Below are 26419 nucleotides of genomic sequence, written 5' to 3'. Positions count from 1 at the left end.
GGGATCAGATCACAATATAGCCAAGCCATCGAGGGAGCCCACCTGTCTTTGAATGATGTTGAGAAGAAAGTCAGGATGGCGACTGCGACACAGGAGGTGACCCAAGCGAAGAGACTGGTTCAGGCTTTTGACCTGCTCCAGGACATGTGGTGGAGGTCTCCGGGGGGGGCCCCTGCCAGAGGAACAAGAAGTTATCCACAGGCAGATGTACTTTCTTTTGTTCTGGAGTTGATGAGGATCAGTCAGTCAGTAGTGCTTGAGGGCCACGTGCAGGTGGCAACAGGATAAGGACCAAATATGACACACATCCCACAGGCTACCAAATCTCAGGGCTCCTCTTGCCCACATCAACCACCCTATGAGCAGTATGGTTTCCTGACTAGCATTAACTGGGATTTCATTATGGTACCAGACTGCAAAAGGCTACTTACTGAGGGTCCAGACTTGTTAGCTGGGACAGCAAGAGGCTGCTGCTCTCTGTAATTGTTTGTTTTGTGGATGCAGCAGCCAGATGACCCTCAAATGCAAGAATCTCCTGTTTTTCTCTCTGGGAGATTTGAAGTTCACGATTAATCATCTCTGTGCGTGTCTCCTCATCCGTCAAGGTACATTGAGGATAGGAATAATTACTGGGAAAATAAGTTAGAAAAGAAAATGGTTACCTTGACTAATTCAAAACCCATGAACCACAGTCAGAAAGTCCCCAGGATCTTGGCTCCATCAGGCAACACAGAAAAAACAAGGCAGCTTCTCAATAGGGCCAGGGAGACCAAGACCTTTTCAGCAAGGCCCATCACAGTCAGCCCTCCCCTTTTTCTCAGCTTTATTCCCTTCCTTATAATATTTCTCTTGGGGGAAGCCACCTTTCCCACTCAAACTGGAGTGTTGCTGCCAGCCAGCTTATTTTATGCCAGTCCCACTGGAAAGGAAGAAGCCAGCTGGCACAAATTTCATTCAGAAATATGTGTTTTCAGTAGCCTATTTGATTTATGTAGGGATTTATGCATACTAACTTGGTCATGACCATTTCCATGAGCATTTTTAGAGAGGGGTACTCCTCCCATGCAGCCAGACCTGCAGCAGAGAAAGGCAGTCAGGAATACAGGAAAAATAGTGAGGGTTCTTTACACATAGTCTAAAACACTCCAAGGTGGGGAGGCAGACAACAAACACTTTGGAACAGCTCACCACAGTTCGAGCACAGACAACATGATTCCAACCACATGCTCGTCCAAACACCCACACTGTGTATTTTTGCACACACAGGGAATACGCAGTTAGTCAATTGCAGTAATCTCACCAGCCCAGCATGTGCCTTGAACACAGGCAACCAGACTTCAGCAAACGGCACGCTGGCCAATTTTTGCAGCAGAACTAGTGTCCTAAGAAATGTCCACACTCACCAATGTTTTCAGGATTGAATGCAGCCACTACAAGCAGGAGAGGCCAGGCTTTCCAGTAGAGGGTAGAAATAGCTAGATTTGGAGGCTGGTACCTGCAAAAGCCATCAAGAGATACAAGTGGTTGGATTTGGTTACTTAAGCCTATCTCAATTCTGCTCTTCTCCTTAATTACGCACTGGTTAGATTCAGCCACATCAGTTCAGTGGCTTTCAAAAAGAAACTGCCTTCCTCAGAAGGGACAGCAGGGCTTAGATGAAAATTTCTAGAGGAAGGTCAGAATGCTCACAGAGGAAAGTCTATTCCATCACTCCGGTCTTATTTCCCCTGGAAAAATTCCCACCTGAATGTGACACTGAAAAGGTTTTCTCACAATTTTGTTATTAGAAACTGTAATAAGGAAATGCATCTTAAAATCTGTGAGCTAGTATTGTTAGTCACAAGGTGAAAATGAGCTAGATCACAACAAGATTGTCTATGTGATAAGCCTTACCCTGGGGGCAGCTGGATATTCTCTGGATGGTGATAAGTGCACAGATTTAAGACTGCATCGATCAGCTGGATTCTTTCTACCCTCAGGACTTCGACATCTGGAGGAAGAGAAGAAAAGACTAAGCAAGTTATTGACCTGTCTACCTGGATGAAAGTCCTTCAAGAAAAGCATCACAGTATCACAAAAATTTTTACTTCAAGCAACTGTGTTATTGTGAGCTTGCTCTTGTGATATTACAGGAACAAAAAAACAACAACACTTAAGAAGCAGCAACACTTAAAAAAGCTACAAGTCAATATATAAGGATATTGAGCTTTTCAGCTGCAATTTGGTTTAAATTCTTCATAACGGCAGGTTTTTTCCCAAATGCATCCAATGTGATACCTGTATCTTTTTCAGAACTCAAATATACTTCTCCAGGAAGGCACTGAATCTGCTCAGAACGTCTGGGGCTCAGAGGAACTAAAAATGCATTTCAATCTTGTTGCAAGTTTTCAGACTCACTTTAACTTAACTCTGAGACTTCCAGCATTTGAAACGGTGCAGTATTTAAAATGCTATACTGAGAGGTTGGGCATATTTATTTTCACAGGATATTCAACAGCAAAGTCTAGCTCATTCCACTTGCACTGACCAGATCTGCATTAAACTTCGCTATTAACCAGTCAGCACTCAGCACTAAGAGTACATAAGATGCTTTAGATTCAAACTCTGACAACCCACTCACTCCAACACAAACACATATAGCTCAATTGAACAGACATACTCTTCAAGGATGCAGGAATTCAGGACAGATGTTGAATGAATTCATAAAAGAGGTAAGAGTTAAGGCTGGTTTTGTAACTGATATTCTGTAACAGTGTTTGAATAACGGAATTGCAAGGAGCATACAATACATGGGTTGATTACTTTAACTTCCAACCCTTTCATTTTCTGATGGCCTAAAAATTTTTATTCATTTTATGGTCTGTATAAAGGACTAAACTAAATTTAAAAATGCTAACTCAAAACTTTGGGTGGCTATTCACAGTCCCTCATCCTCAACACAACCAATAATTTCCTAAACATTCCATGATAGAAAACTAGTAACAGGGAGAAACAGTATGAGAAAATAAGAAGCTTCTCTAGTGAGAAAGCAACAGCAATACGTGTCTGGCTTTGAGCCAAATGCTTAGCCATCACAACTAAAACATGCTTTAAGCGATGCAAAGGTTCTTTGGTACATGTAGAAGCCACCTCAGCCCCAGGTGGCAATAAGAGGACACGTAGGCAGAAGTAACCACTTGCTGGCTGGAGCTTTGTGCATTCTTACCATCTGCTTGCACAGCCGCAGCCCGCTTCACCAAGTGGTCAGCAAGCTCCATGGCATCCGCAGGGCCAAGAGGAAGGTCCCGTGACAAACCGATCACAAGGATCCGCATCAGCGTGTCTTCAAGGATGGGCACCTCGGAGCAGAGGCGAAGGAAGAAGCTGCATGAGATATGAGACATCAATCACGCTTCTTTGACAGCAGCATGAGGGTTGCTGAAACCCTCCACAGACCCTACAGCTCATCTGAGCAGAAGATAAATCACAGCTTAGTTTACAACCCCCTCCCTGGTCTCCAGCCTCAAATGCAACTAATGTGAAACGAATTGCTTTATGGAATATTGCTCACGTTGCCTTCTAACTCTGGACTTCAGCCTGCTTGAGTCAGCTCCCTAATGTTATCCCAGTACAAACCATATAGTGCAGGGCTGCCCTTCTTACAATTACAGCACCAAGACATAGAACAGCTTGGCACAGGGAACAGAAACAAAGGAGGAAGAGGAACAGATGGAGAATGGAGCAACATCCCTCAATTTTAAGGCAATGTAACAGATGAAGAAAATCTAAGCAGAGTTCCAAACCTTTCCAACACAGAGCTATATAAGGAACACCAGAAAACACCAACTGCTCTGCCTCCAGCTACAGCAGCTCGGCGCCTCTACCCAGCTGTGGGTGGGGCACACACTCACTTGCGGTCGCTCTCAGGGGGCCAGTTGTCCCATTTGTAGTAGGTTTCTGGCTGTTCTGTGAAGAGTACCTTGTGGAGGCTGCAGAGATGAAAAGGACAGTAAACACCACGTGTGTGAGGCTCAAGAACACATCCAACAATTCAGTCTCCCCAAACTCCTGCTAATGCTTCCCACCTTACACATGAAGAAGCCCCCTCAGATAAGCTAATACAGCAAAAGTAACATCTCAAAACACAGAGAGGACTATACAGTATGGGCATTGGGCATTTACACTTCCCATGAACATATCTCAGATGCTATTAATTCTGGCTTGTCCTGCCTCAGTAATGTCTTGAGCCAGAACCCAGGATACAGCAAGAAGCAGGCAGAGAAGACAGCACTGTCTACGGAGTCCTCAACCATACAGCCTCAAAAAGTACATCAGACAAAAGAACATCGAGGGGTCCACAGGGATTATGCTTGGTCAGGTAACGGGAAATGCCCTATTGGGTGGACTCAAATAATACAAATCAGGAATATTTTCCATTGTCATACATTTCTCATAAGAGGATGCATCTGCAGGAATTCCTGAGAGGGAGACAGTCCCAGCCTGAACCCTGCTAAAACACTGTTTCTGCTCCCTGTCTGATAAAAAGATTTATCCAAAGAGATCCAAATCTTCTGATTTGGGAGAGAACTCTAACCAAACCCTGGCATATGCATGGTTTTTCATAATATGTCACACACTGTTGGGAAGGCAACTGGTTATGCACAGCAGATTACCAGGCTGACTCTCTTACCAGTGCACATAGTCCTTTGGAGCCAGTTTGCTGATAGATGGAACGACCGTGTGAAGCCACCAGACAGCATCTCGTTGGATAGCAGCAATCTGGTTCTGGAAAGAGCGCAGCACCTCTAGGTCTGAAAAACAGTAAGGTTACAAACTACACACATATCGGAGCCCCATCAGGAGCCAAGCAGGAGAGGGTGGCTGTTTCAACAGCGGATAGTAACCAGGGCTCCAAAGCATCAACAGTAAACTGGGGAGAGGTATATCGGACAGCCTTAAGCATCCTAGCACTGAGCACGCACATGCTTCGCTTTCTGATGTGCACTGCAACAAAACCCCGAGATGTAGCATGGACAAGTTAGCGTTGTGAGAAGATGACATCTGGGCAGTCACTTCAGGACAGTCACCTCAAAGGCCTGTCTTCTCAGCATTAGGTACTTGGTAATCCTTACGGCTGCCCCTCTAGGTGTGACCCAGGTCCCTCAGTCCCCTCCATACACAGTCCCCTTTCCCAAGCCTCTCAACCACTGCCTCCATAGATATCAAAAGTACCTGTATATTCACCCAGCTGTGCACATGACACCTGCCAGCTCTGTTTCAGGATAGCAAGCACTCCTGTGCCTCTATTCAGAATGGAGGCTTACGCCCCTTCCTAACCCTTGCCACAATGTTTCCCTCAACCCCAGCGCTGCCAGAAGATATCTATCAAGCTGCCCATCTTCAGAAGGTTGTTCTGCTTACTCTTCTTCTCTCCTTTGTCCCAAGCAATTCCAGCCTCCTTCACCTGGGCTGTGATACCAAGCATCATGGACACAGCTAGCAGATCAGTTATGTGGATGACAAACCGCTCCTTTAAAAAAAAAAACAAACAAAAAAAAAGGTGAATTGAATCAGAAATACCCAAAGCTGCCTTCTGGAACAGTGCTCCACCATCAAAAATTACAATCATGGATGTCTAGAAATGGGATGTGGGAGCACTGCTATGAAATACGAGACACAGATACTGACTCAGATAACAAAAAGCAAAAGAAAGAATGGCCAGAAAGAGATATAGAAGAGCCAAGTACACCAGTGGTACATTCAGCAGCACAAGGAACAAAGAATGTGGTACCTTGAATTCCATTTCTGTGTACTGAGCCTCCTTCCGTTCCTGCATAAGACCCAGACAGAAGGCCTGGAAGTTGATCTCATGTTTCGTTTGTTTTATGATCTCTCGCAGCAGAGCCCGCGAAGCCCGCAGGTAATCATCCTTAGTAGTCAAAAGATCCTGGAACACCATTGCTAGGTACTGAGGCCATAGAGAAAGACAAAACTTTCAGTGCATTGTAAAGTATCTGCACCCATAAAATGAAAAGACACAAGGAAACAATGCTGGTGGTATGCCTGTCCTTCAGACCCCTGGGGAACCATAACAACATTTCTCTCATGAAACTTCATTACCACAAGGTTGGTCACCCAGAATGTGGGAGATAGGAATAAATATGCATGGGCATTTTCTAACAAGTGCAATTATATAATTTCAAAACAGTATGATACAGATCACACAGTTGTCTGTGGAAAGATTTGATGTGAGCCTCAGTTTAACTAAATCTCTCGGGTGGGGCTCTGGGATCACCGGCAGTCACAGAAGACACTACACTTACCTTCGGAGCTTGCTCTGAGCTATGCTGAAGCACAGTATACAAGATCTGCATGTTGTTGGGATTTCTTGCATTTGATAGTTCGTTGAAAATCACAAACTTAATTGTGGTGCCCAGGTTATCCCTGTGTGCATTCAGCAGCTCTCTGCAAGGGAACACCAGAGGTATCAGAGGTGAGGTTTCATTGCAGCTAGATCCACTGTTTTGATTTCTCTTTGAAGTATTTAACACACAAAAGTGAGGAGCAGCACATGTGTCCAGCAATATCAAAGGATTACTGAAAGACCTCCAGGCCAGTGAAACTCATTTGAATATTACACAGAACACCCCATGGTCCAAGGTGGTATTTAAAACCACTATGCAGAGACACTGCGACCATCAAGATCCTGGGCACATCTTCCAGAATGCTGTCTCTTCCCATCACAGACCTGGTCACTCACTCACCTGACACACAGCATGTAGTGGTTGAGAAGGACTTTTGGCTTGAGACGAATTTTGATCAGGTTGGAGATAACTTCCATGTCCTCTGAGCTGTGGGTGTTGCAGTTCATACAGACTGACATCAGCAAGTCCTGAGCTGGCTTGGTCAACTGCAGACGAAGAACAGAAAGACTACAGCCACCTGCCATCACAGATCAGAAACATAACTGGCACACAGTACGCAGCCCTCCTGGCTGGATATCAGATCAGGTCCAGAAGAGTTGTGCTTCAGCAGCTTCTGTCCTTACCTTTGGATTCTGCAGCCACATCTCTAGCCTCTGCACAGCCATCTGCCGCACTTCTTTGTAGCCACAGGTTGCTGTCAGCAGTCGAAGGAGGTTCCTGGAGACATTGTCCATTGGCTGGCGCCGGTTGAGCTGGTCCCGCAGCATGTCTAGGACATATTCCTCCACACTCTCTGCAAGGTCATCGTACCTGGGACAGGCACACTACATTTTATTCACTTCCACACAAGCCAGCTCGGTCACACTTTGCTGCGTCCAGTGATCAGCATCATTTCTTGTTTGTGGTATGCATTACAAACAAACAGACAAAAAAGCCCACTCCTTTCTCCTGGAACCAGTTGTGTCTGATACTCAACATCCTCTAGCAAGTGCCACAGGATAGCGAGTACAGAGAGGGAGCTCCCTGCTGCAGCACTGCAAGAGTAGGTCAGCACAGACAGATCTGCCACACAGCTACGTCAGGAGAAAAAGAGGCACTGTACCTGGGCATGAGCTGGCCCTCCTGCTCTGGGCTCATTTTCTCCTCTGCAATCAGCAGCTCACTCTGACTGTCTTCTTCCTCTGTCATAGAAGGGTGTGGACTACTCCCTAGGAGACCAGCACACAGCACACGTCATGAGACAAGTCTTCTTTCTAGAGATCGATCACTCACACTCTTACGTGCTCTGCTTCTCTCAAGGATCTCCTTCAGCAACACTGAAGGAGGCCACAACTAGTCACTTCCTCACACTGCATCTCATACAGGCACATTCTCTAAGCCTCTTCCACTGCCTGCCCTCAAACATCCCCTAGAAATGAAAGAGCCCAAAGAGAGCAAAAGCAATGTCTGGAACTCAAAGCCTGGTCTATGTGATTCCATCCAGTAACAATCTATTCTCACCAGTCAATAAGCTCACCAGGCTCCATCCTCTCCCTAGCCCTTTGTTCCCGCTTCCTAAACATCATCTTACCAGCGCTAAGGTCCCCTCCGCTACGTCCAACTTCTCCATGCAAGAGCATGCTCTTAGGAGGCATCTTTGTGTTAAAAGCTGTTTGGATGTTATCCACAAATGTCTTGCAGTGAGGGCTGTCCACCCAGATGCGCTCCCCAAGAGAGTCCTCAATGTAAACCTACAGGACAGAAAGCAGAAGAGAACACAAACCACACTCAAGCCTTTTTTGTACTGGTTAATCAGAGGAGTATTTATAAGCTCCCCAAGTTTCTGTTTGTTTCCAATGTACAGCTGTGAAGTAGGAAAGCAGCATAACCACCACATGGATGAAAAGCAAAGACCAGATGACTGCAGGCAAGTCACATAAGAGCAAAAAACCAAACACAACCCAAGCTCTACCAGGCACCAACCCTCTGAAGCAGCAAAGCTGATTAAGCTTTAGCAAAGACTTCACATTAAATTCTACCATCAAAATATAGAAGTTGGTCTTTTTATAAGCTTAGCCTTGTTAGAGCAACAGGTTGCTTAATCCCTATAGACAAAACTAGAGAGTTAGAAGCCTTTGGGACACATATCAGTACAGATTATCAAAGGCGTCTCAAAAAAGAGCAGAGATGAGGCAACAAAAGGCAAAGGAGGCCACAGCATCTCATCAACTAGCGGAGATTTTTCTTTAAAAAACCAAGGACTCTGGGTTTCTCCCTTGTCAATACAACACAGGCCCAGCCTCCAATTTCTGCCTCCTCCACCTGCATTCCCCATCCTGGGCAACAGGCCACTGGAGACCCCCTTCCCTTGCCACAGGAATAAATAGTCTGCTTCTCTCCTGCCCACAACACACACAGCCTCCCCAGCCCAGTATGCCCATGTTCTGGCAGAAGCCCCCTTGGTTCAACAACCTTGACAAAGATCTCTGGCCAGTTCTCGTCCTCTTCGTAAGCTGCCATGAGAAGGTTGCAGGCCAAGACAGACACGAGGCTATTCCCTTTGGCTTTGAAATTGATAGAGGCATCTCTTCGGAGTAAGCTGCACAGTGCCTGGAATATCATCCACAAAAAATAAATTAAAAATAAAAATCAAGCCAGATTGCAAGAAATCATACAGAAAAGCTTTAGAAATACAAATTGCAGCAGGTTGCAACAGAGCTATGTTATTTACAAAGACATGCAGATTACGCTCTGGCTTGAGAGCGACTGCAACTATGCTCGCCAGCTGGCAGCGACAATACGTCAGTAAGCCCAAGAGTCCCGATGTAGCACAGCCCTCACCTCGATAACCCCTTCGGTAGCAAATATGTTTGGTTTGATTTTTGCCAGGTACATGAGGCTCAGATACAGCGTGGTATCAGGTTTGGCTCTGTTCATTTTCAGCTGCTTCACAGCTCCACACAGCACCCCCTCAATACGGTCGTCATTGCCTTCTGCCTCTGCTGCCTCAATTTCATCCAGCAGCACCGTGGGGACAACTGCAACCATCAACACACAGGCATCAGTATTTACCCTTCTGCAAAATAACCCACCTGGAGCTGCTGGCAGGGCCAGTCACCAGGAAAGTAAAGCATGAACTTGCTCACCTTTAGCACCTGCAATGGCTTTTCCCTACCCAACTGCTATTAAAAGTTCTGTTTCACACCTGATAACACCCCCGATTATTTTTCCATTGGTCTGTGCTAGAATACTCCTCTGCAAATCCATAAAACACCAGAAAATTACTTAAAAGAGGACTCTAGAAATGATGGCCACAATCTCTTTAGCAAGGCCTGTTGTGACAGGACAAGGGGTAATGATGTTAAACTAAAGGAGAGTAGATTTAGACTGGATATAAGGAAAAAAAATTCTACAATGAGGGTGGTGAAACACTGGCACAGGTTGCCCAGAGGGGTGGTAGACGCCCCATCCCTGGAAACATTCAAGGTCAGGTTGGACAGGGCTCTGAGCAACCTGATCTAGTTGAAGATGTCCCTGCTCACTGCAGGGAGGTTGGACTAGATGGCCTCTAAAGGTCCCTTCCAAGCTAAACCGTTCTATGATTGATTCTATGAAAACAGAATGATACTTCAAAAAGTAAGCAATGTTCAGACCCAGAGTCTACTAAAGAAAAACATGAATAAAATACCACAACCCAGGCTCAAAGATTTCCTCAGGGAGTCTTTCAGATGCTGCTGTTAAACAGCTATCAGACCGGACAAACACAACCCAATGCAAACAGGAGAGGAGACAAAACTGTGTCCCCACGCCTGCATTCAGCACGGGACACCCTTCGGGACGGCACTCCGATGTTAGTGTACGGGCTTGGAGAAGGGCTCCCGGGCTGAAGCCCTCGGGACAGGTATGCTGAAGCCTGCATCCCTGCTCGCCTGTCACGGCAGGGGCACAGCGAGGCCTCACCTTCAATCGGGATGACGGACGGCTCCTTGATGGAGGGTGAGATGGCTCGCTTCTCCGCCACAGCCGCCTCCGCCAGGCGTCCCAGGGCGCTGAGGGGAGGCGTGGAGGAGAGCTTGGGCCGCTTGGTCAGGCCGGTCAGCCCCGCCGGGCCCGCTAAGGCGGCGGCCGCGTCCCGCTTGCGCTCGGAGGGCAGCCCGGGGGGCGCCGGCTTCAGCAGGGTCGCGGCGGCCTTGCCCTCGCCGCTCTGCCCCTTGGAGCCCAGAGCGATGAAGTCTCCCGGCGGCGGGTGCGCTGCGAGGGGACAGGGGGCAGACGTGACAGCACCGGCCCGCGGCGACCGCAGCCCCCCGCCCGCCCAGCCCCGGCCCCGGCTCCGGCCCCCCTCCTCCCCGGACGAGGCGGCCGCAGCCCGCCGGGACTCACCGGAGGGTTTAGGCACGGCGCTGGGCCGCCGCACGGCCGCCGCCTTCGGCCGGTTCATGGCGCCGCCGAACGGAGGCCCTGCCAACGGGCCACTGCCCGGAAGCGGAAGTGCCCCCGCTCCGCCCCGGTCCCGCGGCCGGACGGCGGCTCCTCCCTCCCCGCCCCGCGGGACAGCGCCGCGTGGCGGCGGGAGGGCGCGGCGGCCGGGGGCTGTGCGCCCCGCAGCGGGCCGGAGTCTGAACTGCACCCCGGGGCGGGACGGGGGGAGATCGTAGAATCATTAAGGTTGGAAAAGACCTGTAGGATCATCGAGTCCAGCCATCAGCCCAGCACCCCCAGGCCTCCTAAACCGTGCCCTGAAGTGCCACGTCTGCACGTGTTTTGAACACCTCCAGGGATGGAGACTCAACCACCTCTCTGGGCAGCCTGTGCCAAGGCCTGACCACTCTTCCAGTGAAGATGTGTTTCCTAATATCCAATCTAAACCTCCCCTGAGGCAGCTGGAGGCCATTTCCTCTCATCCTATCACTGGTTACTAGGGAGAAGAGACCAACCCCCACCTTACCACAACCTCCTTTCAGGCAGTTGCAGAGAGCGATAAGGTCTCCCCTCAGCCTCCTCTTCTCCAGGCTAAGCACCCCCAGCTCCCTCAGCCGCTCCCCAGCACACTCACCTTCCAGACCCTTCCCCAGCTTCATTGTCCGAATGGGGAAGGTGTCTGGGATTGGGGTGAGGGCTGGGGTGGTGGTGGGGGCTTTGGGGGAGGCTGAGGCCACAGAGGGACTGGGATAGGTGGGGTGGGGGGCTGAAGGGGCTGTTTGATGGCACTGGGATTTGGGGGGGACTGGGATGGGGGAGGTGGAATCTGGGCGATTAGGAGCAGAAACTGAGGATGGCATTGAGGGCTGAAATTAGTGACTGATTTGGGGGGTTGGGATAGGGCATTTGGAATCAGGGGCTGAAATTTGGTGAGGGCTGAGATTAGGGTCTGAAATATGGGGGCTGGAATTGGGGCTGGGACGTAGGGTTGCAACTGGGGCTGGGATGTGGGGCTGGAATTGGGGGGGCTTGTGTTGGGGCTGAAATGAAGAAGCTGAGATTTGGGGGATGGGAGTGGGAGAACCAAGATCAGAGACTAAAACTGGGGTCCCCGACAACTGGCTGGCCCCTGCCTCGCCCCACCCCCCCATGCCACCACCCCCATCCCCACATCACACTCCCAGGACAAGTTCTCCACCTGCCTTTATTGCAGCCAGGACCGTGGGCGCCCACACCTTGACCCACGCTGCCCACCTGGGACCACATGGGGGGCACATGGCAGCCAAGCCCATGCCCCCCTTCCCCAGCAATGCCAGAGCAGGGCCACACAGCAGCAGGCGACAGTCCTCACCGCCTTCTCCATGGCGGCATCCCAGCCTCAAGGGCTGGAGCATCAAGCATCTCCCGGATCGGTGGTCTCGGCTCCCCACTCACAGCCACTGCAGGGAGAAGCCCTGGCTGAGGCTGAGGCCAAGGTCATTCACAGTGAGAACCTGTGGTAGGAGAGGAGACATTCTGAGGTACAGCCTCTGCAGGTGGGACGCAGAGCATCCTTTCCCCTACCCAGCTTGGCTGAGCTCCGCGTCCGCTGAAGCCCGACATGGCAGGAGAGCCATGCCAGAGTCCTTACCCACCTCCTCAGCCACCCACCCTGTGACAAGTGCTGGGGGAGGAGGGATGGAGAACCCCAGGATAGGGAGCCTCAGCACAGGCACCCCAAGATGGGGCCGTACCTGGTTGTCCAGGTAGGAGAAGGGCTTCTCCTGGCCATTCAGGAGGACCTTGCTGGGTGCCTCCTGCACCCCAAAGATGCTCAGTGTGCCAATGGTGACCTTGGTGGCCTCAGTGCTGGAGTGGAGGATGGTGGAGGTGAAGATGTTCTGCAAGAGGGGATGGCATGAGCGCAGGGTGGCCAGGTGCCACAGGATCCCCCACCCCTGCCCTCCACACCACATCCCACCTGCGTGACATTGAACACCAGGTAGGAGTAGCTGCCCTGCTCGAAGGTGTCCAGGCTCTCGCCATCGTCCCAGAAGAGGTCCCCCCAGGCAGTGGCACTCGAGGACAAGGCCACGATGAGGCGCAGGGGATTCCCTCGGGTTGCCTCGCTGGTGGTGCCTGGTTTCTGGGGTTCAAAGACACGGGTGCTGTATAGTTGTGAACACCCAAGACGGGGATCTGGGAGCTGAGGTGCTGCTGGGGACATACACGCTGCAGACAGCCCACGGGGAGGTTACACGTGGGTGCTTACCTGGGTGGGCAGGATGGCACCCTCCCTGACATGCAGGTTGAGGTGCTCCAGCGGGGCTGACATCTTCAGCATCTCCCCACTGCTGTTCACCGAGGAGCCCTGGGCAGGCAGTGAGAGACATGGGTGTGAGGGGATCAGGGGCACGATGGTGGGCTCGGGCATGGGTCTGGGGAGCAGCCACCCCCAACCCTTGATTCATCGGGGCTTGCTGGGCTCAGCCGTGGCTTCCCACCCACAACCCCTGTATGGTAAAGCAGGGACTAGCTGACCCCCAGCTGAGCACCGTGATGCTCCTCACCGTGTAGAAGTCATACCACACGCCTCGGGGGACATAGCCTGTGACGGAGTCCACCCCGGGCTCCAGCACCGGTGTCACCAGCAGGCTCCGGCCCCATAGGAACTGCCTGTCTAGCCCCAAGGTGGCCACATCCTGGGGGAACCTGTGGCAAAATGGAGACACTGCTCAGATCAGCTGCTTCTCCATGATCCAGCCTAAGCATCTCCCCAGCTCCCGGTGGGGATGCTCTTACTCAAAGAACAAGGGCCGGGCGACAGTATCCCCTTGCAGGTGGGCCCGGTGGAACAGGGTGTAGAGGAAGGGCAGGAGGGAGTAGCGGGTCAGCAGCACATTCTTCATAGCTGTTCTCGCTGCAGGACTGAACACTGTTGGGTCCTGGGCCTGGGGGAGATTCGGGGAGTCAGTGGCTGCCCCATCCCTGCTGGGCATCCCCACTGCCCCTGCCCTCCTGCATCCCCCATCCCACATACCCCATCCCACACCCCACCCCTGGGATGCCTCCCACCAGGAACGCTGCCCTTGACCTTCTCATTCTGGGTGTTGTGGTTGCGGGCAAAGGGGTAGAAGGCTCCAAGCTGCATCCAGCGGGTGCACAGCTCCTCTGAGGTGCTGCCGGAGAAGCCGCAGATGTCCGCCCCGACCAGCGGGATGCCGAAGAGGCTGAAGCTCAGCAGCCCTGAGGGCAGAGACGCTCAGCAGAGTACAGGGATTTTTGGAGATATCTCCAAACCAGCAGAAAGCTCGATGGAGCTAGGGAAGCTGATTGGGGGGGGGCGGTGTCTGCATGCAGCCTGTGCCACCCACCTGGGATGGAGTAATACATGTCCTTCCACTGGCTCCGGTTGTCACCCAGCCAGTGCCCCGAGTACCGGCCCTGGCTGGGGAAGGTGGAGCGGGAGATGACAAAGGGGCGCTTCCCCCGGATCTGGATCAATGCACTGGAAGACAACAGGGAGAGCCAGGGGCAGGAGGTAAGAGCAGCTCACCAGAAGTTCGCCTTATCCCTCAAAAGTGGAGGGAGAGGTCTGGCCCCATGTCATGGGGCAGTGCTGGATGTCAGCTCAAGCGGTATGGGGAAGGCTCAGTGCCTGGACCGGCCTCATGCACCCATCCTACCCAGAGCAGCGCTGGCTCCCCCCTCTGCTGGGTTATTCCTATCGTGGAGACTGGGAGCAGCCAGAGCATCTCCCCTTTGGGTCGGGCACACAAATCCTTGACCTTTTCCTACACAGCCCTGAGCAACAGGATTTTGTCCCATCCCATCCCCAGGCTGGCACGAAGCAGGATGCTCAGGTACCTTGCCGTGGCTTTGGCTTCCATCAGCCCATAGAGGTTGTGGAGGTTGTAGTGCACTGAGGCTTTCTGCTTCGCCGAGGCACACACCGTCTTTGCAGAAAGGGAATCACCCAGCACGGCTGCCAGGAGGGAGAGCCCCTGTTGGCACATGGTGGTGGGGGGTACAGGGAACGCGGACCCTCCCCCTACACTTGCTGGCTCTGGGCTAGCCCTCCTGCACGCAGAAGCCAGCCATTGCTGCCAACCCAGTGCTGAAAGCTCAAGCAGATGATCCCATCCTGCACCCTGACACAGCCCTAACAAGCGTGCAAGGCTTGGGCATGGATACCGACACACGCAAGTAGGGATGGAGATGTTCAGGGTGTAAAATGGAGACATGAATTCTCTTAAAAATGGTTTTCTCCCATAGCACTCAGCTGCCAGCGATCTGAAAGCACTCAGTACCTACCAGCCCAGCCTTGTGTTTAACCTCCCCTCCTTACCCGGGGTGTATGGTGGACTGTCGAGCTCTCCTGGGGGGCAGCCATCTTCAGACCCATCCATGAAGTTGGATGGCTCATTCATGTCCTAAGGAAAGAAAATCACAGACCATTTTCAAGGGGGGAGGTTTGAGGATTAGTGGATAGACCTGGAAAAGCTGCATTTGAGGGACAGACAACCCTGTCAGGACCAGCGAGAGACATGCAGCAGGTGCAAGTCAAGCCACCGACAGAGAGTGACCCAAGGGCAAGGAGGGACTTACGATCCAGAGGCCATCGAAGGGCACATGGGCATGGAAGCGCTGCAGGTTCTCCAGCCACCACTGGTGTGTGTCCGGGTTGGAGAAATCTGGGAAGGCGGTGAAGCCGGGCCAGACCTTGGGGAGACCACAAAACCATGGCTTCAGAGGGCAGGCAGCTCCTGGGGTGCTGCTGTGGCGAATGGGGTGCCAGGGGGCCGTGAGCATGTCAAAGGACCACGGGTTGAAATGGGCAATAAACCAGAAGATAACCCTGGGCTGATTGCTTCGAGTCCTGGATGCTGCACACGCAGCATCCCTCCTGCCTCCATGGTACCTGGGAGCCTTGAGGTGCTGGGGACACCCCCGCAGCCAGGTGAGGGACACAGGGCCAGGTGGGGAGCTGCTCTGCCTCTGCTTGCACAAGTCCTGATGCCACCCATGCCAGAGCACATCAGGGAAAAGCCATGACTCCTCCACACTTTGCCTCAGTCCAGCAATTTTGGCTGATTAATTTTCCCCTATGTGTTCAGGCTATGTTAAAAGACCCCTCCTTATAGATGGTAAGGGAGAGCCAGTGGGAGCAAACGGCTGGGAAAGACAGAGACAAACTGGGAGGGAACTGCTCTGGAGCAGATCTGGAGGCATGTGTCCATCACGGACAACCTCCCCTCACCCCAGAAACAGGAAGGGAGAGAAATCAGATGACCGGCCTCAAGCGGCATTGCCGACCCTGTTAAGCTCATATGACTTCCACGGGTGCCTCTGCTGTGGCAGGGGCTGGCTCCTGGGGCCGGTGGAGATGCCGGGAGGTGACACGTGAGGCTAAGGTCTGAGCCAGACTCTGGCAATCATCCCAGAGAGGTCCCTCGGCTGCTTGGCTTTCCCTCCAGCACAAGGGATGAAATCCCAACCCTGCTATTGCACAACCCCCCAGGGCTGGGATTTCCTTCCTGGAGCTCCTCACCTGCCCGATGAGCGGCTGCCCTTGGGTCGTGTTTAGGAATAAGCCCCGTCTCAAGCCTTCATCGAAAGGCCAGTAGGAGCCATGAGGGTTGGTGCTACTGATACCAGGATCCTGGGGACGGAGGAGAGGGTTAGCGCCTTTCCTGGCAGACCGTGGTCCCTTCCCCCTGCCAGGCCAGCATGATTCAGAGAAGATGACAACCGAGACGGGGTCAGCCAGAGCCCACACACAGCGACTGTTTTGCCCAAGGGGAACAGAAACTTGCTTCAGCATTTCCAGGCATGTTTTCTAAAATGCCACTTCTGCATGTCCCCAGGACCCGTTAGGGCATTTTGGGGGGGGCCACACAAATATAAGAAATCTTGCGCTTATGCAAGAAACATGGGGTCACGGCCAGGCTTGGGCTACAACAGGGACAGAACCCGACCCTTCCCTCCCCAGGACCCCCTAGCCCCCACTGCCACCAGCAAGCAGAACCCATACCCCCTTTCCTCGTGGAGGGAAGAAGGGAGATCATAGCCAGGTCACGAGGTCCCATCACTCGTGGGGATGCGGGGGCACCCAAGCCAAATACCCACGAGTTAAACAGCCTGACCCACAGTTCCTTCATTCTTTCACCCATGTGGAACAGGGGCATCCTCATACTCTCGCAGCAGACAGGAGCATGGCACGAGAACCTGGCCTCTGTCTCCACGGTCCCTGCATTAGGGGGATTTCCAGTGGCAGTTTACAGCTGCCGGCCCAGCACTGGGGTCCGACCTTGGATAAAAATCCCCAGGGCCAGGGATGACCAGCTGGGACCACAAGCATCTCTTACACCTCTGCCTTTCATGCCAGCTTTGCGGGCGGCAAAGACAGCACAAGAGGAGAGGAAGGGGAGTACCAAGATGATAACGTAGCGTTGCCCATGTTTGTGGAGGTCTTCCACCAGCGAGGGGAGGGAGGCAAACTTCTGAGAATCAAGGGTGAAGTCCCGGTACCCATCCATGTAATCGATGTCATTCCACTGTGCATCCTGCAGGACAGAGGCTCAGGGATGGGTGACAGAGTCCAGACCCCCCCTCCATGGGTCTGGGGGGTTACCTGCGGGATCTGGTAGTTCCTCATGGCTCTCACGGTCTGCCAGGTCTCATTGCTGGACCCATAGCCCCAGCGGCAGAGGTGGAAGCCAAGCGCCCAGAAGGGTGGCATGGCTGGGAAACCTGCAGCAAGAGAGCAGGAGCATGGATGTGGTGTCCCGAGATGGCAGCAGCATCTCAAAAGAATAGGGAAGGGAATAAGGGGGAAAGGAGGTGACTGCTGACTCCTGACATGCTGGAAGGGCTGTGGATGGGATGGCTGGGGACTGCTGACCCCTTCCCCTGATGGGAGGGGTATGGATGGTGGTGAAGCTGGAAGGGAGTGGGGAAGGTGCGCGCAGATGGCCACATCAGGATGCAGGCACTTACCTATCACCTGCTGGTACTGCTGGATGACCATGTTGGGATCAGGCCCCAGGAAGATGTAAAAATCCAGTACCCCCCCAATGGTCCTCCAAGTCAGGCCTGGAGCGGGCTGCAGGGCCACCTCTTTGCAGGACAGGGAAGAGAAAAAGTCAGTGAGAACTGGGGAGCAACCCCCAGACCCTGACCGCCAGGGCTGTGACCAAGCAGCACCACAGGCAACGGTCAGCCTCTGTCAGGAAAACAGAGAAATCCCTGCCTTGCACTCAGTGGATGCTAAACAGGCATCTGGAGGCTTAAATCATTGCAGCCCAGGGAGATAGCCAGTTTACACAGGGAGAAAGCTCACTATCTTAAATATTTGCTCTTTAAGCCCAAAGCTGCACCATTCTCCCAGCTTCCTCTTAAAGGTGAAACACATGCAGGGCTTTTCTTCACGTCCTCCCCCAAAATCCCCTCTTAAGTGAATTGAGAGCTACTTGTACAAGCAAGCATGCAGGAGAAAGGGCTTTCCTGGGAAGTGCTTTTCACATGAACGAGCCCTTGAACCTCAGCTCAGGTGGTTACACCTCCCATGAGCTCCTCCTCAGGAGCATCGCTACAATAAAGCTGAGCGCAGCTGGAGCTGTGTGAGCCCTGGCGTGCGCAGCATTGGCCCATCTGGCTGCAAACGGTGGCTGCTGGGAGGGACGGGTGGTCGCCCGTGCCATCGACGACATGGCAGGAGCCCGCGGGAGCTGCTGTGTTATCAGCTGGCACACACGGGCGGATCCCACGGCCGCAGCTGGTGGAGCACAGCTGGGAAGAGCGTAGGCAACAGACGGCATCCCTGTCTGCGCCCCAGCCGCCCCACGCTGCCAGGCCTGGGGGCAAGGCCGTTTCGGGTGGAGCAGGAATGGGCATGGACCCACACACGAGGGACTTGCTTTTCTGACAGCAACTTGGCAGCTGGGCATGTGGTTAAACTGCTCGGCAGTTGCTAAAGAGCCTTGCCGTAGCCAGGAAACAGATGGCTACGCTCAATAACAGAGCCATCAAACCACATCTTTCCCGTTTACGTCTTCCTCTCGCCCCAAGTTCCCAAACTGGCTGCTCTGGCAGCTCCCATCTGTCCCCACCTGCCGGGTCATGCTGCAGGGACAAGACAGCCAGGGTGCCCTGGGACACCTACCCATTGCGTTGCTGTTGAGGAGGAAAACCCCATGAGCATCTCCACCCTCCTCCATCAGCAGGTAGAAGGGGTGAGCGCCATAGAGGTTGAATGATTCCTGCAAAGAGGAGGTGCTGGGTGAGAGAGCAGCTCCTGGGCAAAGCAGGAGAGCCCCGCACGTGCCACAGGGGGCAAATAAATGGCCCCGAGTTGCATGTGCTGCCACCTCCTAACCAGGCATCTGTCATCACCTGCAGAGGATGAGAAGAGGGATGAGGATGGTTTCAGAGCTGGCGCTGAACGCCATGGGAGGCTGCTTCTTCCTCACAGCTCGGGAGCTGCTATTGAGCTGGGCTGGGTGAGGGGGAAACCTCCTGCCTCCCCACAACCTGTTGCATGAGCGGCAGGGTGGAGCGGAAAACACCCGGGGCCCTCAGAATGCCAAGACTCTTTTGCAATTGCTCTGAAGTCCTCCCCAGCACGTATCTGCCCATTGGCCTCAACCACCCCCTGCCTCTCCCAGTGCTGCTGCCCACCTCCCTGCCATGTTTTCCCAGGGCTTGTCCAATGCACTGGAGAGCGGTCCCCCCATCCTTGCCCCCTGCACCCCCACAGGGAGAGGGGAGATGGTACCATGGGAGACACGTCGCGTGCCCACAGCGTGAGGGTGCTCCAGTCCAGGCTGTGCAGGAAGGTGCCACTGTGCTCCCCTAGCCCGTAGAGGAACCTGGATGGGAGTGACGTCGCTATCTGGAGAAACTGGTCAGCGAAGATCAAAGGGGCCACGGTGGTGTTGAGCCTGCCGGGGTGACACCAAGGGAGAGAGAGAGTCAAGAGGGGATGCTGGGATCCACCTGGATTCATTTGCCCACCAACAATTGACCCCTTCCCTCTTGAAGCATTCCAAGGGCCAGCGTGGCAGCGTATGTCCCACCCTGCATCCAGCCCCAACACCTTGGCCCAAGAGACAAATTCAGGTCCAGCTGGACACGAGGCAGAGCCCGAGAGCCTGAACCAGCCTGCCCCAGCATGGCGCAGCCTGCCTTTGACACCAGAAGGTTCCACGCAGGTTATTATTAACCACCAAGGCGACGCAGTGGTGGAGTTTGTCAGCCTGTTGTCACTGATAAGCAGCTCCCAAATAAAGTATGGACCACAGGCACCAGCAAACAGGAAGGAGGAAGAAAGGATGGGATCTTATACATTGACCAGATGTTGGTGCTCATCAACAGCTTAGTGAAGGCAAAGCCATGGAGGTGACTGAGAGCAAGGCAGCAAAGCTACCTGCAGTCCTTTTCCACAAAAAGCCTGGAGCTGTGGGTGTCCCTATAGCTTAGACAGCCAGGGAAACCCAAAAGCAGGGTGAAACTGGCAAAGCCACAACACTTTGGTGGCCGTTTCCCCAAACTACCAGGTCCCTTAACGGTGACGTTCTGGGGACCTGCACAATATTTGGCTGCTGTGGGACCTGGTGAGGAATTAGGGCACTGGGAGGTTTTTGGAGAGGTGCTGATCCCACCCAGCCCTGCCACGGCCACAGCAGGCATGTGGCCAGCCCGTGGGGCCGGGAAGCCATGTTAGCACTGCTAGAAGGATGAAGATGAAGAGTAGTTATTGGCTGGAGATCTCACAGTGTCGTTTTAACTAAGGAAAAGCCTCCGGGAAGTGTGCTGGAGCCTGCCTAGGGTGGGATGAGCTTTCCCCCACCCGCTGCAGGATGCAGAGGAGGTGGGTTCTTACAGCACCGTCCCTGTTGCCCTGCGCCGCAGCAGCACACCAAAGGGGTCCCAGGAGAAGTCCAGGCTGTAGATGGGGTTTTCCGCTCTCTTCATCGCCCGGGGAATCTCGAGAGGAACCTCATACCGTGGGTTGGCCGCATCTGTTATCTGCCAAGGGGAGAAAATACGCTTTAAAGACCAGTAAAGGAAGAGGGTGAAAGGTTGGAGATGCTCATTGAGGCCACATACAGCCATGCCTGGAGCAGGGTCGCTTCCAGACTCAGTCTGCGCAGGGGACAGTCACCTATAGGATGGAGGGTGCAGGAGGTGCAAACATGAGCACTGGAGGGCAGCCAGAGGGGAACTCACCTTGATGTGCAGCCGCGTGTCTGTCTCAAACTCCACATCCAGCCTCAGCATCTCGATGTCCCGGGGGTAATAGGCCTTCTCCCTCCGCATCAGCAGCCCCACCATGCCTAGCGCCGTCTGGTTGAGGCTCTCCAGGGTGTAGCTGGGGAAGTCGGGGGGGTAGAAGCACCAGGGCATCCCCCGCTTGCCCCCCACTGGTGGGGTGCTCTCGATGAAGCAACATCCCCGGCTTTCACAGAGCTCCTGGGTCACCACCACGCGCCGCTCCGGGTAGCAGTCAAAGCGGTGGTTTTCAGGTACCAGGAGACATTTGGCGGGCAGTGCGGGCCCAGGCCATCCCCCTGATACTTGCCGAAGCACCCAGACAGTGATGGTGCTCAGCAGCATGGCAGCCACCAGCAGCCCGCTGCCCACCCATGACGGGGCCAGCTTCCCGCGGCCAGTGGGCATCGGGCCAGCCCCTTCCTCCTCCACCCGGCATGCCACTGGCTGCGGCATCGCCGTCGTCAGCTTCTGGTACGACTTCATCGTCCTGGTGCTGGAGCGAGGGGGAGATGGAGGCAGGTGTGAAGGAGTCAGAGTGGGAGAGCTTGCCCGAGCCTCGAGGACAGCATCCCTGCTCCCGACGCCCGCGGTTCAGGCAGATCCTGCGTGCCTCTGCCTGCCTCGGCACCTTGCACCATGATGTCTGTGCCCTCAGCTAATATGTGCTCAGCAAACTCGGCAAAGGATGGCTTTGGGTCACCCAGGGTCAGGTGGTCCTGAGCCTGCTGGAGTGTGAAGAGACGCTGCCACATGACCCTCCAGCAGCCCCAAGGGACAAAGCACCATCCACCTGAACCCTGCCTGCTCTCAGGGGGTGGCAGAGCGGCCCCTCAAGGAGTTTTTCCCAGGTGTGAATTTATGGGTTGCAGCGTTTCTGGAAGCTGCAAACAAAACCGAGCTCACTCTGCCCATCAGAGCAGAGTCGTGGTGCTGGGAACTGTGGCTCCAAGGTGCAGAGCATCCTCTACCCCTGCTCTGTTCCTGAGCATCCTCTGCTAGCGCCCAAAGCCCTGAGTCAGAGGTTTTAGTCCCAGGGAGGGATGGCAGGGAATATGCCCCCAGTCTTTGCTTCCCAATGATAAAATCTGGTTTTAACAACCTCCCATGCAAACATCTCCTGGACTGTAAGCGAAGGAGACCCCCATGCTCCTGCTGAGTGCAGGGAACAATCTCAGCACCTTAAACAAGAGACACAACTTTACTCCTGCCACCTCCTGCCCACGCCACAGGCACTGAGACCCTGCTTACCTCCGCCCTGTAATCTGCAAAACCTCAGCACAACGGCTCTCCCCCAGAAGCAGATTTTATTCCCTGGCAGCGCTCCCCCCAGCTCCGGCACCAAAATGGCTCAACAACCTGCCAGGGCCTGGCTTCGAAGCCACTCCTGAGTGGCAGCGCCTTCCCCACGCAGTGCCTCAGCTTTATGCAATCACGGGGCACCTCCCCACGCGTGGGTGGCATTTGGGGGGCGGCAGCACCCACCCTCCGCAGCCGCTGAGCACTGTCGCGCTCGGTGTGCGAACCTCGGAGACCCACCCCGGCATGCCCCCAGCCCATGCTCCCATGCTCATGCCATGCGATGTCACCCTGCAGCGGTGGCACTGGTGGGGTGGGGGTTCCCCAGCCCGGCACGGGGAGGCACCGCACCCCGGGACCCCCCTGCCCGGCCTCCCTGCGCCCCGCTCCGGCCGTGCCAGGCCCTTACACACTCGTGTCTCCTCTTGACATTGTGGCTGCGGGCAGCGGGCAGCGGGCAGGCAGCGCTCCCAGCCGCTGCAGCTCTGCCTGCTCCACCGTAAAAACCCTACAAGACGCGCAGTTCCTACCGCGACTCTCTAGTAGCAGCGCCTCCACACACGCCTCTCCGGCGACTTCTCAGACGCTCGCTGCTCTGGTCTGCGTGCTTTGTATTTTTGATTTTTTTAATATATGTAACTACACTCAGTGCTGTTCAAAAGCCCCGAGGTGGAGAATATGGGAGATAGATAGCGATTTTTTAAATAGCGATTTTTTTAGATTTTCCCCAGTCTGGGTACACGCAGGGTCTCAAAACTCAGCGCGTTAATGCCTCTACCCAACTTTTAGGGTGAGAGTACTTAACCCAAAGCAATGTGAAAGAGGTGCCTGTGTTGAATCCTGCACCATGGCTTCAGGTAGTGATGCTGGGCATGTTTTGAGCACACGGCAGGTGGGCTAAACCCACAGAGCCCCACACTTCCCAAAGCAAAGCCCTTTTTCCACCCAGGCTGTCACCAGAGGTTCTTTCTCCTATGTACTCCTGTTCATCTGGTTAACGAGTGTATATAATTGCACACTCCCTGCCCAGGTTTTCCCACTCTTGGGGGACCGGAGAGCTGCTTGTTGTTTACTGTCGAAGGCCACTGCAGTCTAAAGGTCAGCAGCAAAGGACAACAGACCTTTGGAGCAGAGTTGCTTTCCCCAGGGAATGAAAACAAAAAATAAGAGCTGCTGTGAACAGGACGATTCACCCAGAAACAGAATTTCAGGCAACAGGAACCCCGTTTGCCGTATGTGATCCATCAAACCCACATTGTTGCAAAGAGAAGGATAAATACCTCAATTACGGTGAGCCCCGCACGTGGGGCTGTCACAACTGACAGTGAGACCCCCCCACCCAGGACGCAGCCACCCATCCCTCCTGCCCTTGGGGACTACCATCTCATGGATGTCTCAGGGAGAAGCCTTGGATGATGCAGGACAGCTGGTTATTAGTACCTGCAGAAGGCAGCGAGGCAGGTGGCCATGCTGGGGACATCAGTGGCCCCTAGGGTCCCACCACCAGCACCCCTCTCCTTGCTTCTCTTGGTTCCATGAGCCATCAGAACCTCCCATAGATGTAAAGAATATCTGGAGACAAACCTCACAAGCATCAGTGGGGACCACAGGGATGGGTGAAATCCACCCTCCAGCCCTGAGCTCAACCCTTCCCAGCGCCCGGGGCAGGTTTTCAGCCAGAGCCTGCAAATCTGGGAGAGGTGAAGGCTAACACTGTTGCACTCACACCGGGCGCCAGCTTTCTGCCGTCATCCAGGAGCTTTAAACAGCCTCATTAGCTCAGTCCCAATTAAAAATATGGGTTTCTTAACAGTGGGGTGGTGCATCTGCCCAAACCCCGCTTCAGCCAGGGCTCGCTCTAGCTGCACAGACCCGTAGGGCTGTGCCAGATGTGGGGCTCCCCATGTTTTGCAGCTCCTGTTGTGCAAAGGGAGCAGTGAAAGACGGGATCTTACTCAAAGTGTCAACTGGTGCCCTTAGGTCCGCTCCAGTGAGGACGTTTGGCCCCGAGGCTGGAAAGGACAAATTGCATGGGCCGACATAGACTTTCTAATATAGTTATGGACACAAAAAAATCAAAGGGAGCCCAGTTTTGATGGAGGCAGTTGGGTTTGGTCAGCCACCTGTGTTACTACATTTTTTGGATGCGCTTTCATCGTTAGTGGATGTTCCTGGGGTACGCAATGCTGCTCACGCCATTGGGGTCAGAGTGTTGTGCTAGCAGCTCTCGTGGTTGCACAAGCAAAGAGCAAGGACTGGGCGCAGGATCTGGCCCCGGAGTGGGATTTGGCCCTGTTGCAGCGCTCGGGGGACTCCGTGACCCTGCAGTGCCAGGGCGAAGCCTTGGTGTGGTACCCGGTGGAGGAGGGCAAGCCCAGCCAGTGGCCCCCTCATGGAGCCCGGGGACCAAAACCGCCTCCGATCACCCCGGGGGGCCTCGCGGTGTCCCGGACGCGATCCCCCGCCGCCGCCCGCCCCGGCCCGCTGCGAACCCACCCACCTGTGGGGGTGCAAGGCCCCACGGGCACGCCGCGACCCCCGCCATCAGGGCGATTCGGGGCCTGCGGGAGGTTTCGGCGAAGGCCCCGCACGGAGCCCGGCCAAGGGGAGGGGGTCGGGGTCGCGGTGCTCGGCGCTGCACAGGCCGGGGAGCGGGGGGGGCAGCTACGTGCCGGCAGCGACGACGCCCCGCCCCCCTCTCCGCGCCCTTCCCCATGAATGAACCGCGCGGGCGTGGCCGAGGAGGGGTGACGCGTCGCCGTCGGGGCGTGGCCGGGAGGGGTGACGCGCGGCGTGACGCGCCATGCCGGAAGCGGCGGGGGCGCTGGTTGGTCGGCGGCGCGGCGGGGGGGAGGGGGCCGCCCCGCGCTTGTTGTTGTCCGCGGGACTCGCTGGCAGGGAGGGAGGGAGCCGCGCAGCGCCCCCGCCGCCGCCGCCGCCCCCGCTGCCCCCCGCCGCCGCCCCCCGCCGCCGCCCCCGCCCCGGGCGCGCGCGCGCGCGCTCCCGCCGGCACGCAGGTGAGGAGCCGCCGGGGCGCGGCGCGGGGGGGCGGGGGGGGGGGGTCGGAGCGGTGGGGGTATGGGGGGCGGCCGATCGCTGCCGCCGATCGGGGAGGGGGAGGGAGGTGAGGGGGGGGTTATCGCGGGTGGGTCCGGTCCGGCCCGGTCCGGTCGGGCGGGGCGGCTGAGGTAAAAGTGCTGAGTCACCACCGCGCCGGGCACGTGGTGCCGCCGCCCCTCGCACCGGGCCGGGCGGGCGCGCACGTGGGCCCCGGCGGGGCGGCGGTGGGGGGGCACACACCGGGGGGAGCGCTGCCCGCCCTGCCCGGCGGCCTCTCGGCCCGGGGAGCCGGGGCGGGGGCTCGGCGGGCCCCGGGGACCAGCGGTCACCCCCTTCCCCGCCTTCTCACGCCCGGCGCCGCTCAACCGCCCGCGGGACGGGGCCGGCGACGCCCCGGGGGACGCCGGGACCCCTCGGGAGGGGACGGCGCGATCGCGCCCGGACGATGCTTTCCGCTCCCTTGTTATTATTTTTATTTCCCCCCCCTCCCGAGGACGAGCGTACAGCCTGCCTCTGTCTTTGAATGGTTCTTAAAATACATGCGAGGAAACCTGTTGTGACGCCGCGCGCTCCGCCGTCTAAAAATAGCCGCTTTTGTAGTACGGAGGGAGCCGGGGCGCAGCCGGTGCCGGGCGGCGTGGCGGCGGCGTGCGGCGGCCCCGGAGAGTCGCTCCCGCCCCGCCTTATCGGGTGGGAGCAGCCGCCGGGGGGCCGGGGCTGCTCGGGGAGGGCTTATCTCTCCCGGTCACGGCTTCTTTTTGGGTTGGGGTGGGGGGGGGGAAAGAGAGGCATGTGGTGTACTGGTCCCGGAGCCCGTGGGGAGGGGTGCGTGTGCGAGGGGGAAGCTCTGAAAACAAGGGTGCTCTGCGGTCACCCCGGGACACGCCAGCGGGAGGACGGGGGATGGTGACGTTCCGGGAGCGGGCACTGTCGTGTGACTGTCTGGTGGGCGCGGGGTGGTTTGGGGGTTTAGTCAGAAGTGGGGTGGGTGGGGGGAACCTCTA

At 55.2% G+C, this 26419-nt stretch overlaps 3 protein-coding genes across 10 annotated transcripts in view; 1 reads left to right on the top strand and 2 right to left on the bottom strand.

Annotated features, from left to right (window-relative positions):
* Positions 1 to 10887, bottom strand: part of INTS1 (integrator complex subunit 1) — a 29991-nt gene extending 19104 nt beyond the window's left edge. For both annotated transcript variants that reach the window (XM_075104908.1, XM_075104909.1), the window contains exons 1-19: positions 10767 to 10887; positions 10344 to 10634; positions 9225 to 9421; positions 8856 to 8993; positions 7975 to 8134; positions 7507 to 7612; positions 7028 to 7214; positions 6744 to 6889; positions 6303 to 6444; positions 5771 to 5947; positions 5401 to 5509; positions 4670 to 4790; positions 3891 to 3968; positions 3206 to 3363; positions 1894 to 1990; positions 1404 to 1495; positions 1014 to 1074; positions 432 to 629; positions 43 to 172 (exon numbers count right to left, since the gene is read on the bottom strand). In XM_075104908.1, coding sequence (XP_074961009.1) covers positions 43 to 172; positions 432 to 629; positions 1014 to 1074; positions 1404 to 1495; positions 1894 to 1990; positions 3206 to 3363; positions 3891 to 3968; positions 4670 to 4790; positions 5401 to 5509; positions 5771 to 5947; positions 6303 to 6444; positions 6744 to 6889; positions 7028 to 7214; positions 7507 to 7612; positions 7975 to 8134; positions 8856 to 8993; positions 9225 to 9421; positions 10344 to 10634; positions 10767 to 10824 — 2646 coding nt within the window. In that variant the 5' untranslated portion in view covers positions 10825 to 10887. The remainder of the gene's footprint in view (positions 1 to 42; positions 173 to 431; positions 630 to 1013; positions 1075 to 1403; positions 1496 to 1893; positions 1991 to 3205; positions 3364 to 3890; positions 3969 to 4669; positions 4791 to 5400; positions 5510 to 5770; positions 5948 to 6302; positions 6445 to 6743; positions 6890 to 7027; positions 7215 to 7506; positions 7613 to 7974; positions 8135 to 8855; positions 8994 to 9224; positions 9422 to 10343; positions 10635 to 10766) is intronic.
* Positions 10888 to 11991: 1104 nt separating this feature from the next.
* The window catches only part of LOC142062488 (lysosomal alpha-glucosidase-like), a 15063-nt gene continuing 635 nt past the window's right edge, over positions 11992 to 26419 (bottom strand). Inside the window, exons 1-20 of one of the 6 annotated variants that reach the window (XM_075104895.1) lie at positions 24311 to 24330; positions 21015 to 21552; positions 20668 to 20813; positions 19561 to 19726; positions 18949 to 19045; positions 17784 to 17903; positions 17419 to 17537; positions 17219 to 17350; positions 16336 to 16446; positions 15393 to 15506; positions 15133 to 15217; positions 14652 to 14769; positions 14159 to 14292; positions 13879 to 14030; positions 13587 to 13735; positions 13355 to 13496; positions 13057 to 13155; positions 12766 to 12930; positions 12539 to 12685; positions 11992 to 12298 (exon numbers count right to left, since the gene is read on the bottom strand). In XM_075104895.1, the coding sequence (XP_074960996.1) occupies positions 12236 to 12298; positions 12539 to 12685; positions 12766 to 12930; positions 13057 to 13155; positions 13355 to 13496; positions 13587 to 13735; positions 13879 to 14030; positions 14159 to 14292; positions 14652 to 14769; positions 15133 to 15217; positions 15393 to 15506; positions 16336 to 16446; positions 17219 to 17350; positions 17419 to 17537; positions 17784 to 17903; positions 18949 to 19045; positions 19561 to 19726; positions 20668 to 20813; positions 21015 to 21542 (2787 nt within the window). In that variant the 5' untranslated portion in view covers positions 21543 to 21552; positions 24311 to 24330 and the 3' untranslated portion in view covers positions 11992 to 12235. The other 5 variants (XM_075104891.1, XM_075104890.1, XM_075104894.1 and 2 more) reach the window with 5 other exon arrangements.
* The window catches only part of MAFK (MAF bZIP transcription factor K), a 14820-nt gene continuing 13680 nt past the window's right edge, over positions 25280 to 26419 (top strand). For both annotated transcript variants that reach the window (XR_012662455.1, XM_075104901.1), the window contains exon 1: positions 25280 to 25372. The gene's annotated coding sequence lies outside the window, so the exon portion shown is untranslated. The remainder of the gene's footprint in view (positions 25373 to 26419) is intronic.

This window comes from Phalacrocorax aristotelis, chromosome 10 (genome assembly GCF_949628215.1).
Source record: "Phalacrocorax aristotelis chromosome 10, bGulAri2.1, whole genome shotgun sequence".
Lineage (NCBI taxonomy): Eukaryota > Metazoa > Chordata > Aves > Suliformes > Phalacrocoracidae > Phalacrocorax > Phalacrocorax aristotelis.
This window is presented reverse-complemented; position numbering and strand designations above follow the sequence as displayed.